Here is a 13,052-nt window from a genome sequence, read left to right as displayed (position 1 = left end):
GCAGCAATATCCTTTTTGTATCGAGGTGACCAGAACTGAACACAATATTCCAGATGAGGTCTTACTAATTTGTAAAGTTTTAACATTACTTCCCTCGATTAAAATTCAACACTTTTCACAATATATCCAGGCAACATGTTGATCTTTTTTATAGCTTCCCCACATTGTCTATATGAAGAAAAATTCTGAGTCAACACTAAGTATTTTTCATAGATTCCTTCTTCAATTTCAGTATCTCCCATATGATATTTATAATGCACATTTTGGTGCAGTACCTTACACTTTTCTATATTAAATGTCATTTGTCATGTGTCTGCCCAGTTCTGAATCTTGTCTAGATCATTTTGAAGGACCTTTGCTGCTGCAACAGTGTTTGCCACTCGTCCTACATTTGTGTCAACTGCAAATTTAACAAGTTTGCTTTCTACTCCAGAATCAAAGTCATTAATAGTAATAAAGGTAGATCTTCAGTTTGTCTTGAAAATGTAAAGGCTGAAGGGGTCTGGTTGGAAAAGGACTGTATAACTCCTACATTAAATGATTTGGCAAGACTGTCCAGATACAGATACTGTGTATGATCATTTTTTGTAATGGCTCCATGAATTCTCAGTTTCCTCTAAGAAGAGGGCCTTCCACAAGGCATGCTGTTTCAAAGAAACAACAGGAAGTTCAAAAGTGCTACCAAAAGGAAGAAGATGTTTTGCCAGCAGTTTGTTTAATGAAATACTTTCTCATCAGAAAAAACTGGCAGAAAATCACAGAATCCGTGTGACCTAACTGGGTTAGATAAATGCTTCCCGCAGATTTATTTGCTGATCCACATTGTGGCTGCATGTGTTGGATTCCCCTCTATAACTACTAATGCATGCAATGTTATTTTAAAAGGTTTGCTTCAATAGCATAATGCAAGTCAATGTTCACCCTTTTTCAAACTTAAAAAAAAGATCTGATATAATTTTACAGGAGACAAGGCAGAGACAACATTCTCACCATGTGCTCATAAGCTAATGCGTTTGGTTGAAGCCAAAGGCGGACATGTGGTGATAGAAAATAGTTCATTTGGTATGGTGGCATTCTTAAAATCTTGTGATGTGCCTACATTTGCCAAGTGTCATCAATGTAATTTTTACAAAGAGCAGCATGACATAGACTGTACAAAACTAATAATAAGTAACTAATACCCTGTCTAGGACATAAAATAGCATAAACAAGTATGTGACCACAGCATGCTATGATGGCTCCAGTTCAGTGCTTGTGGCTCTTTTGGAGCAGTGTTGCATTTTCTGGTTCTGAAACCCTGCTATCTGCCCAGGTTTGCGTTCTGTCAAGTGCATGGAGAAATTAATTGCAACAGAATTCCACAAGTAATGCCCATGCTGATGAAATTCTCAAGAAAATAGCCATGGGAGCTTCTCTTTATCCCTTTATCACGGAGGAAATGAAATAATAATCACTGAGAATGAGGAGGTGGGATTGAATGAATGAATTGAAGGTGAATGCAGCGCTCCAGACAAATAAATAACCAAAACACCAGACAGTATTTATCCGCAAGATGCTTTCAAAACAATACAAATGTTATCGCAACACTGCCAATCTGACAGCACTGACAGGGGGAGCAGACCAAAAGTCGAATGCGAGACGCATGCATACGTGTTACCTCAAGCGCAATGAACAAATAAAATGTGACTTTGTGTAAATGTTGTTTAAGAACATATTGGCGTTCCTGTACTTTCAGATTAAGGACTACACCGCTGGTTCGGAAGCCCAGGTTTACTATGCAGCTGATGTCTCTATCGGCACATGACGCACTTATGTCAAAGCATATGAGGCTTTTTGTGTACTGTTGCTAAGATAACACGTTGAGCGTGTATACACAAAGCCCCGGGAACAGATGCAGGCAAATCATTTACGCGTTTAAAATTGAAGTTACTACAGAGTAAACGCTGACATTTACAACTATTGCCCCAGGAAATACCACGAGCCTTGAACGTTTAAAAAAAAAAAAAAAAAAAAAAAAAAAAAAAGGTACGTTTTACAATTTGTAAAATGATTACTTTGCCACTGGATTAATAGTATTTTACTGAATACAGTAGGCCTACTTCAAAAGTACGGTTACTAATGTTACTATGTATAGTATTGCTGTTGTTAGGCAGAGTTGCGAATATATGGTTAGCTAAGCATTTATTTACTAATATTTATCGTATTGATGTGTGGATTGTGTAGAATGTAAACTAGTTTGCTGAAAATGAAAGTTTTTTTTTTTTTTTTTTTTTTTTTTTTTAATAGTTATTTTTATTATTATTATTATTATTATTATTATTATTATTATTATTATTGGTAGTAGTCCTAATATAAGTCGTAGAAAAATGTATACATGTTTTAAAACTGCTCTCGTACTATGGAGCTTTTTACTTTATCCTATATGCTATGCACAAATGTCTTGTTTTGTACCGTAACGTTTATATTGTATTAAGTAAACAGTCTTCTCTGTTTCTGTTCCTCCACAGTTTTTTTTTTTTTTTCCCTGGTCTCTTTATGTGTGATATATCCTAGTCTAATTAGATTCAAACGCTGCAGCTGACACTGTGCAATCTAATATCACATGCTGTTGTTTTATTCTGCCATATACTGTAGGCTACAGCACATCCTGCAACACAGAGTGAGTGCAGTGTTGCGCAATGGCTTGCCTAGGCTGCAATTTGAAACTTACCTCACAAGAAACCATGTCTTTACAAACTTTATAGTACCTCATTTGGTCTCTATAGCATAAGGACTATTATGTTGAATACACCTGACTATTACTTCAGTTTTGCATGTACTTTATTTAAGACCTCTTCTTGCAGTATAACTTTGTGATCTGTTTATTAGCAAACTTGGTCAGGTCTACAGGTAATCACAAACATGTCTGGTAAATACAATAAATAAATAAATAAATATACTGATGGATCAAATAAGCTTTTTTTTTTTTAGATCTTTAAGTTGTATACCAAGCATTTTTCACATCTTGTGTATTCCAACAATAAATCAAGAGTCTTTGGACCCATGTTTTTCAGGTTACTACAGTGAAAACTTGGTTTGTATTTATCATCAACATGCCTTTATTTATTTACCAGGCAGCTTCCTTAATTGAAATGCTTTAATCCCTGTGATGCTCATTATAACATTCAATATATTATTTAAAATTAAACCCAAATGACCCTGTCAGAAAGCTGGTGATTTGCTGTCCGATTTCTTATTTAATCCTTTACAGGCAGATTTGAGTAATGAGCGGAGGCTGTCTTTTTCACTTCTAAGACTAACAATTTGCATTATATTTCAACATCAATCCAAATTAAATTGACTGAATTAGGCTTATATTGCGGATTATATAATGAAATGTGTCCTTGTGCAGTACAGCATAAAAATAAATTGAGAAAAATACAGAATTTAACTTGCCTACAAATATTTAGCATTTGTGATCTACTTGCATACCTGCCGCCAGCCCCCAAGAAAAACATACGCAAAGTATACAGGCCGGCCAACAAAACCAAATGCCAGCTTACCTTTTCTATGTTCATCGGTGACTAAAAATCGAAGGTTATATTTAAAGGAAGAAAAGTAAAATGAAATAAATTAACTACTGAGTCAAACCTGAAGCTCATCAATCAACTGAATAATTACCATCTAGCTGAAAACAAGCCCAGCCCAGTTAAAGGGTAACCATGTCTTCTGTGTGCTTTAAGGGGTGTTATAAAATGGGTATTTTAAATACTTTATCCTGTTTGGTCAAAACAGGTCACATAGGGCTATTGATATTGCAGTATATCACCATGGGTTGGCACTTATTTTCAAAAAGGGGCAAATCACTGGTAGATATCCATATGCTACATACTAAAATACTCTCTCAGATCATCCCTGGGGCGCAGTGCTGTTCATTATAATATCAAGTATTTTCTGTGACTTGTTTCATTTTCATGACTTGTTTGTGAGCATTTCAAAAAACAAGTTGTTAACCATGTAATTTAGACTGGAGAAAGTTTTGAATGTAAAAGACAAAAATATTCTACAGTTTAAACTAACCTTACCTTTGGAATTAAATGACATTTTTACTGCTGTGGTTCTGAATAACTATATTGCAAACCTTTGCCTGCGAAAGATCCTGGCTCACTCACTGTGTGACCTTGAGACATTGTCAGTGACTCTGCAGCTAATTCATAGTTCACACACCCTAGTCTCTGTAACTCGCCTTGGATAAAGGTGTCTGCTAAATAAACAAATAATAATAATACTCATTAAAAATAGCTGTAAAGTCAGCATTTAACAGTTAAAACCCCAAAAACATGTATGAATATAAATAATACCTGTTTAACATTTGCTCTAACCCTAACAGGAAATATTATAAAAGGAAGCCTTACATGTAATATATATATATATATATATCTATATATATATATATATATATATATATATATATATATACACACACATACACTCACCAATTTACTCTAAGTCATCAAAACCAAGGGCGATACGTTTTTCATGTAGCATCAAACTCTTGCAGAACAAGTCTGATCTCCACCTCCACATCCCAATGTACTTTGAATAGTGCAAGTCCAGTTAATCTTTCTTCCCACATGTACTCCGCAGGTATGTCATAAGGCAGCTAAACATCCGTTCAACTAAGCAGTAGACACAGGCATTGTTAACAGAACTGTCAAAATTGGCATTAATGTTGGGGTACAGCTGGTACATGGTTTTCACAGCAGAGGTGAGGTCCTATGCACTGACCCCCCTTCCCTGGATTGCCAACTGCCACAGCTGTAGTTCACAGTTCAACACTATCGTCATGAACAAGAAATCTTCGGCACTCTTGTTTAATGTCAGTCCATGTTTCCAGTGTAATATCCCTTACATACTGAGCTTTCAGGCAGGGCAGAGGATGGCAAAGACGATCTTTAGTGGTCAATAAATGGAAGAAAGACATTCATTCTCCAGTACTCTTTCGCTGTTGCATTGGCACGATGATAATGATGTACATTTGTTCTTGGTGTCCCAACAAGAATCTCTTATTCAGATGAGGTATCACAAGCACTGCTCCAAGCCTGGTTAAACAATTCATCACCTTTTTTTAACTTTTAAAATAGTCAAAACATTGCGAGCTTATTCAGATTCCCTAACAAGGTCGCACTCAGGTGATTGTAATGCATCACAGAGGGTCACAGTGTATTACAGCAGTCTTTGAGACAGTTTTGCACTGATCTGAAACTCAAAGTCTGTGATTCGTCTTAAAAGCGACTGAGCATCGCTTGCAACTTTCCTGGAGCTGTCCTCATTTAGATCCTGATGTGTGGTGATAATACAAGCAAAACTTTAAAAAAATGTGGTTACACTTGTCTAATAGACACAGGTGCTGCAAATCTGTCAATATTAACAAATAAAGGTAAGTGAAAAAACTGAATAATTTTAAATATATGAGGAATAAAGATGATTATAAGGCCCTGTGGTTCCCAATTTTTTCAACTATTTTAAAAAGGAATGTTGTATGCTTTTTCTTGTTGAGATGGCCGAAGTGGAATCTACAGACAACATCCTCATTACAGAAACCCCAGACCAGTGTAAAGACTCTTACTTTACCTACGAGGACCCATTTGAGCGCTCAGTAAAGTACATGGAGAAACACAACATTCTTTACATCTTCCAGGTGTGTGAGATCATTTCTTATACTTTTTATCTTACCAGTAGAATGCCCATGGAGATGGAAATTGAGAGGGGTCTTGTGCGGTGCACACTGTCATTAAAAACATGTTTCACTCGTTTTGTGATGCATTTTCTTCTTTTTCACTAACTTCTTTTTTATGATTGGTCAGCACCCCAGAGAAACAAAATTATTTTCTTCTCTGTGCTCTTCAACTTTTTTTGCAGTTTATTTCACACTACAGTGTGGTGCAGGATCAGCAGCGCTTATAGAATTTCATCCAAAACTCAATAAATACGAATGAATTATTATGTCATTAACATGCTGTAATCAGAATGCTCTTTTAAGCACAGAAACATTTGTACCCCTGAAATGTGCTCACATAAGTTGTCTTTTGCTGTTCAATTCCCCACCATCTATTTGAACAGAGTCCAAAATAAAGAACACTGTGTTATTTTTCTCTAGGCTCTTTTACTCTGTATGTGTTTTATATTTAATGGGCCTACACTCTGCTGTCCGCTGGATCCACGTGGAAAGTGGAAAATGTATAATTCAGTGCTTTGTAATATAGAGATGGAAATAGGAACAATAGACTTGTTTGCCGTAATCCTTGAGCATCATAAGGTGGCCCTCGACAGAAATGTGGCTCCACCATTGAACAATGTATTAATATTTTTCAAACAGGAAACCCCCTAATATGTAAGAAGTCTCCCCATGTCATAAATGTAGTCCGTCTCCCCTTGTCTTGAATGTAATCAAATCACTGTCAATCACTGTAAATGACAACAATAATAATAATAATAATAATAATAATAAAATGTATCGTATATTCATATCTAATGTGATTTGTTTAATTAATGTAAGGAGAGCATGGTCTTCATTCAGAAAAATGCCCGTCTGTATCAAAATATGATAGTAGATGATACATATATAATAGGATATAGTTAAGGCTATTATGTTTACAATTACATTATTATTTTTTTTTTTTTTTTTTATTTTAGTTTCCCATGCATGTGTGCATACTGTATTTGTTATGTAAGAATTGTAATGCTGTGTGCTAACAGGGCCTAACTGTGACAGAATTGAACATGTGAGATACCGGTTTAAAGCAACCTGGTTTTTTTTTTTTTTTTTTTTTTTTTTTTTTTTTCCTGAAAACAGCATCTATCTATCTATCTATCTATCTATATCTATCTATCTATATCTATATCTATATATATATATATATATATATATATATATATATAGATAGATAGATAGATAGATAGATAGATAGATAGATATAGAAATCACATTGTCAGATAGTGAATAATTAAATTAGTGATTACATTGTTTTGTATGGAACTTTAATTGTTTATTTACTAAAGTGCCATTAGCTTTTACATTTATTTATTTATTTTTTGCATCATTTCAATTACGTTATTTGGATTATACTGACTGCATTATGCATATTACATGCTTGTTGCTGCAAAACAAAAATATTTAGGCTGTTGAAAGATGGTTAAAGATTTTAAAGGCAGTTACTTTTTTTTTTTTTTTTTTTTTTACTTTTTTTAATGGAAGATGTATATTTATCAAGTCCTCGCATCTTGCAAAAACAATATTGTTGAAAAAATGTATTAATGAATAGTAAAATGTCATAAAGACAAAGGACATTAACAATTTAAAGAACATTTATAATGCATTTACACTGTTTTTATTCAACAGGAGATTACAGAAAACTTGGTGTATGCAAGACCTGAAGAACCTCTTCAGTTCATGTTAGAGCAGGTTGGGTATTATTATTATTATTATTATTTATTATTATTTATTATTATTTAACTGAAGCAGGTATGGTTTTGGCAGAGGTTTAATGAGCATTGGCTGCTGATTATATCCAACATCAGCTAGTTGGGAGCTCCTGTCCAGTGCTGAGAGGGAATTGCAATATCTCAATTTGAATTTAAAAAAGAAATGCAGTTAAATTTACTTTTCTGTGCTGTAAATCTTATTTTGAAGTGCGATCACTGCTAATTACTAATTACCATCAAAAATTAAACAAGAACCTGTACTTCAAACAGACTTCCTTTTTATCACATCAATTGCAAGTGCACTTTTAACTCATTAAAAGACTCTCTGTTGTAACCATACTTCTGATATTAGGCTACTATATGTTGCTTCCTAATTGCATGAAACCTTATTAAAAACACATAATTATACTGAGCACCTAATCACAATCAAACAGTTTGCCTTTTAAGGACATCCCTGTAATAAGGGCTGTGAGTGAAGAATCCTACGGAGTACATTTCTTTACCCCTAAGGCTGGCAGTTTCCAAATGACTAATTACTTCTCAATAACTTGAAAAAAGTTTTCTGTACAGATATGTAGTTTAAATGTATTGATGATTATGAAAGATGACATGAACACTGATTGCCTCAAGTCCACTTAGTTTGAGGACCACCACTTGTCCAGCTGAAAGAGGTGACAGACCACCATAACATTAGACCAAGGGGTAGCTCTAAATGTTGTTATATATATATATATATATATATATATATATATATATATATATATATATATACACACACACACATATATATATCAAGGCCATTCACCTTTACAGTGATTTGGACACCTTAAACTATAAAGCCCTGATTTGAATTCTGGATTCTGTTTTTACACTGGACACAGTGTTTATGCAGCTGCATAGCATATTTGTTTGTACTCTGCATATTGACAATGCTGGTTTTTACCAGGTCCAAGGGGGTTTATTGTGCAGTTAATTTATTTATTTTATTTATTTTATTTTTATCAATAACATACTTAATTTGCTTATAGAACATCTCATGAAGTCAAAACTTTTTAAAAAGCTATTTTCAACAAACTTAACAACAAAACTATGTAAATCTGAAAAACATTGCTTCCTATACACGTCCATATTAATGTATCATTCCCCTTGGACGGCAATCATTATTTGCAGTAGCATGAGCTGCATGTTATAATGAAGGTAATTTAATTCCTTACCACCAAGAGAGCACCAGTAATGCAAGTAAATACTAATACTGTGATGGAAATAAATTATCCACTTTAACACAAGTTCCACGTAGAAATGACCTGTTACCAAAGAAATAGAGGGCTGGTGGAATAAATTATTTCATCCATACTTTATTAATATTTAAATGTCAGACATAGAACTGAAGGATCATTTACAATATCAATGTATCAAACGTGTTAATGGTGCTTGTATTTAGTCAGTGCAAGTCACCTCAGTCAAGCTTATCAGAAACTTAAAATGTGTTCTTATCGATCCCATAATATTCGGACAAAATATTTAATCAGTATTCTCTCTGATGGCAGTTGACTATATAACATTTTTCTACTTTATTGTTCAATATATAACCCTTGCCTATTGCTCTGTTCATCATACTGCCCGTTTCTATCTATCTCCAATCCCTCATGTCTCCTTATTTCCCTCCAACCCTCTCCACTCACCCCCTACTGGTCGGCTTGTTATGCCTTCTCTTCACTCTGCTTCCTCCCGTGCTCGCTCCCTCTCTTCCCTTGTACCCTGTGGTGGAACCAGCTACTGGATAACCTCAGGACGGGTCAGTCTTTCACTGCTTTCCTCTGTCTTCTTAAAACCCACTTATTCAACCTTTATTTCTAAATTCTTATTTATATATCTTTTTTTTTCCCTTTATTTATATTTATTTTGTAACATATATTGTTATATTGTATTTAATTTCTGTAAGTCACTTTGGGTAAAAGCATCTTCTAAATAATTAAATAATACTGTAATAATAATAATAGTACTAATAACAACAACATCAGATTATATAACTTCTTCACCTGCTGTTATTGCTCACTGATCTACAGTATGCATCCTGTCATAAGTTGAATATTCTTTGAATTCAACAGCCATTTGTTATTGCACATCCTCTGTTTATTTAATGCACTTGGAGTCAAGACCTGGTGTGCTTATAATAGCTAGTGGCAGTGGTATACGAAAGACAGCCTTAATGCAATGACGACATGTTTCAGTAGCTTCTCCAGCAAGGTTAAAAGCAAAAAAAGAATGCATTTGCTTGATCCTTCTTGTGACTCTTGTAGAACAGAGACAAACATTCACATTATACTGGAGCAAAGAAACTCAAGCTGCATTACTAGTACATTGTCAGGCAGTAAAACTGCTGGGTTGCAATCATTTTCAACTTGTCCAGCAGAGGGAGATAAGAGTTCCAGAAGGAACAGATATTTCATGATGGAACAATCCTGACAGTATTACAGTAGCACCAAAAATAATTCATACAGCTCAAGAATACCTACACTGTTTCCGCTTCAGCATTGTTCTTTATTGGCCTTATTTTAGTAAAATAGTTTAAAATATTGTATTAATTTACAGTACAGGTATTGTGATCTTATGATTCATGAATGTAGTCCTGGAGTACATCATCAATATTTTTCAACTTGCTAATAATATTAAGCACAAATTATATATTTTTAAATATTGTAATCTTGGGGTAATTACAGTTGTCTGTCCATCGATCTGTCATATACTGTATGTATCTCTCACTTTCAAGTTTACATAATGTACAGAGTACTTGTCCAATTGTGAACTTTCTTTAGCTCATACCACGCTGTTTGTCTGTCTGTACGCCACACAACATTCTTATATATGTTTAGAAAATAAACTTCAAAACTTTAGCAAAAATTATTGCAAGTATCTGGAAGTATAAAGTCAGCTGTCTGTATGTTGAACTTGTATATTTACACATCGTGTATTTACATATGTATAAAGTGAATATAGGTTATAGTGATCTACTGTTTTGTGTTGCCAATGACTGTGATTTTGAATTTAGAGCCCTGTAGGTGGATGAGTTATGCTATGATAACACTATTAAACCTTGAAGTAACTTTAAAAAAAAATGATGGTGATTAAGTAGATTCAAGAAAATGGAGTCCTTTTCTTCAATCAGTTGTTAGGTTTATTGAAATATGCAGGGAGTCTGGTCCCAGGTACAGGACAACTAGAATACTCATCACTACAATGTTTGCATGACATTAAATACCCGTCTGTATAGATGGTCCACCTACTCTTTCTCTGACATTAACCAATTGCAAAGGTAATTTAATTTATTGTGTGTGTGTCTGTGTGTGTAGTCTAGTGTGACAACCTCTGAACTCAGTGCATTCTTCACACTCCTGGAGACAAAAGGTCCATAAATCTGCCTTTTGTTATCTTGTTAGCTTGCAGTCAATGTTGGGCAAGAAGCTTGTAGACGCAGCGTCTCTATCAATTGTTAGCAGTACATGCAATTTGAACCAAACAGTCTGCTATCTGCAATATTAGTCTCCTTTCAGAAAAGAACACCAGTATAGCTCTGCCAGTCCACATGCATAGCAAACTGCTAATCAATTCTCGATCCATGTTTTCCAACAAACCTGTCTCATTTATTTATTCATTTTATTTTTTTACATAGTGTATGTCCTTTGGGATAGTCAACTACTAATGTAAAGTAGAAAATCAAACCCATGATGCATAGATTTGGGATCAAATAGAAACAGGCCAGGCAGACTCACTTTACGAGCATTTTACACTTTTTTTTCAGTACTGTTAAGTTTTAAGCAGCAACGATGCATACTACATTAAATCAATTTCTGATTTTAGGCGTTTATTGAAGTGAAATGGGACATTTACAATCAGCAGAGGTTGGCTCCAAAAGTCAGTTCAAAAACACAGTTGTTACAAGATGATCTTGCTGGTGCATTAGGATACGGGCCTTTTGCCTCCACCATTTCAAGTCTTGGGGGAAAAAAATAAATGGAAATCTAACTGATAAAATTGTTAAAGTATATTTGTTTTTCCATTATTGCAGTGGGATTTGGAATTAAATTTTCCTGTCTGGAAAGAAAGCACACGTGAAACTAAAAAAAGCAGTGGAAGAAATCGTGACAGAACTAAACATTGACAAAAATGTAACCAAACCACCCCTGATTGTCTTGCTTGCCTGTTTGTATCCATTAGACAATGGACCTACTTGTTGCATCCAGAATGCTACTCATTGATACAGAATCATTTGAAAAATACAATTTTAAGACCAGGGGACAGTAGCAAAACAGTTAACAGTGATACAAAGTCAAACTGTTATGTTACCCACCTGGCAAAAATCACATAGACAAGCACTCCTCCACCATGACAACAACCCTGCTCTGTAATTTTATCATGAATTGAAATCGCTAGTTAGCAGTGAGCAATGTGTAAAAGAAAAACATAATTCCTGAATAAGGTGCCAGCTTGGTCTCAAATGGAAGAACGTCTAGTAAAAAAATGCCCTTCTCCAACTCTTTTCCATTCTGTTGTTTTAACTCATCAGCTAATGTATTGTAGCTTAATATACACAGAATACTAGCCTAGGAGCCTTTCATGCAATGCAGATTTCTAATAATGAAAAGTGAGTGTGATGAATAGTGTATCAATTGTTACCTACAGCTATATACAGTACTAAAGCCCTGAAGCATGTTCTTCATTTTATTGAACACAATGAAAGTTGCTAACTGTAAACAATGTTCTTTTTGCAGGTGCAAACTATGATCAAGAATAAGAAGGAAACCAATTAAAGCATTTAATTTAATTGCATGGAAGGACTTACCGTAGCCACATCATGAACAGGCACCAGGCGCATAGTCGAAGATAAGAACAACAATTTGTTTTTATTTAGTAATCACAGTTAAGCTAGAATTGCATCAATAATGTTATTCAGGGTCCTGATTTCCGTTGATAATATACAAATATAACAAAACATGAAAAGAACATTTTAGTCCTTTTTTTGTTTTTAAAACAAACCAACCTGTACAATCTCAATAGCTAAACTGAGTGTGTGTATTTCTGGGAAAATAAAGTATTGCTTCTTTTGCTACCAAAATTTAACATGTGGATTTCAGAAATGTAAAATGTGTAAAATAAAATTATACAAACATACTGTACGCAAAATTACCATTTGCAGAAGTCAAGAAGGATGCCTGTCAATCACCCTTTTATACATGCCAGTTATGTAAAAGCCCTAATGCATTTAGTACTTTATGCGTGCCAATTATGTTAAAGCCCTGATGTATTTAGTATTTTATTTCTGCCAGTTATGTAAAAGCCCTGATGTATTTAGCTCAGAATATAGATTTAGAATTATACAGTATATTGGTGGATTTAGTTCAATAAACAGCATGTTTAACCTGCATGTACCTTATGTTATGTTGTTCATTCAAATATTCAAAATGGTAACACAACCCTCCAATAAGTTTGGAGAATAAAGAAATGCAGAATGACTGGGGGGTGTCAAGGTGTTGACCATTTTCTCCCACTGAACTCTCTGCTTACTAACTATCTTGGTATCCCTTCATTGT

General features: G+C 34.4%; 1 protein-coding gene across 1 annotated transcript; it reads left to right on the top strand.

Annotated features, from left to right (window-relative positions):
- The first annotated feature begins 567 nt into the window (after positions 1 to 567).
- tex55 (testis expressed 55) lies at positions 568 to 12,886 on the top strand. The gene is made up of 4 exons (XM_041233220.1): positions 568 to 2,014; positions 5,539 to 5,680; positions 7,382 to 7,444; positions 12,234 to 12,886. Exons 2-4 carry the CDS (start codon positions 5,540 to 5,542, stop codon positions 12,270 to 12,272), a joined length of 243 nt encoding a protein of 80 aa, XP_041089154.1. The 5' UTR covers positions 568 to 2,014; position 5,539; the 3' UTR covers positions 12,273 to 12,886.
- Positions 12,887 to 13,052: the final 166 nt, after the last annotated feature.

Source organism: Polyodon spathula, chromosome 30, assembly GCF_017654505.1.
Source record: "Polyodon spathula isolate WHYD16114869_AA chromosome 30, ASM1765450v1, whole genome shotgun sequence".
In the NCBI taxonomy this organism is placed as follows: Eukaryota; Metazoa; Chordata; class Actinopteri; order Acipenseriformes; family Polyodontidae; genus Polyodon; species Polyodon spathula.
This window is presented reverse-complemented; position numbering and strand designations above follow the sequence as displayed.

Excerpts from the sequence above, each read along its gene's own strand:
- tex55 (XM_041233220.1), top strand. The coding sequence starts at position 5,540 with ATGGCCGAAGTGGAATCTACAGACAACATCCTCATTACAGAAACCCCA. Across the intron at positions 5,681-7,381 it reads ACATTCTTTACATCTTCCAG|GAGATTACAGAAAACTTGGT; the intron begins GTGTGTGAGATC and ends TTTATTCAACAG. Across the intron at positions 7,445-12,233 it reads TTCAGTTCATGTTAGAGCAG|GTGCAAACTATGATCAAGAA; the intron begins GTTGGGTATTAT and ends TTCTTTTTGCAG.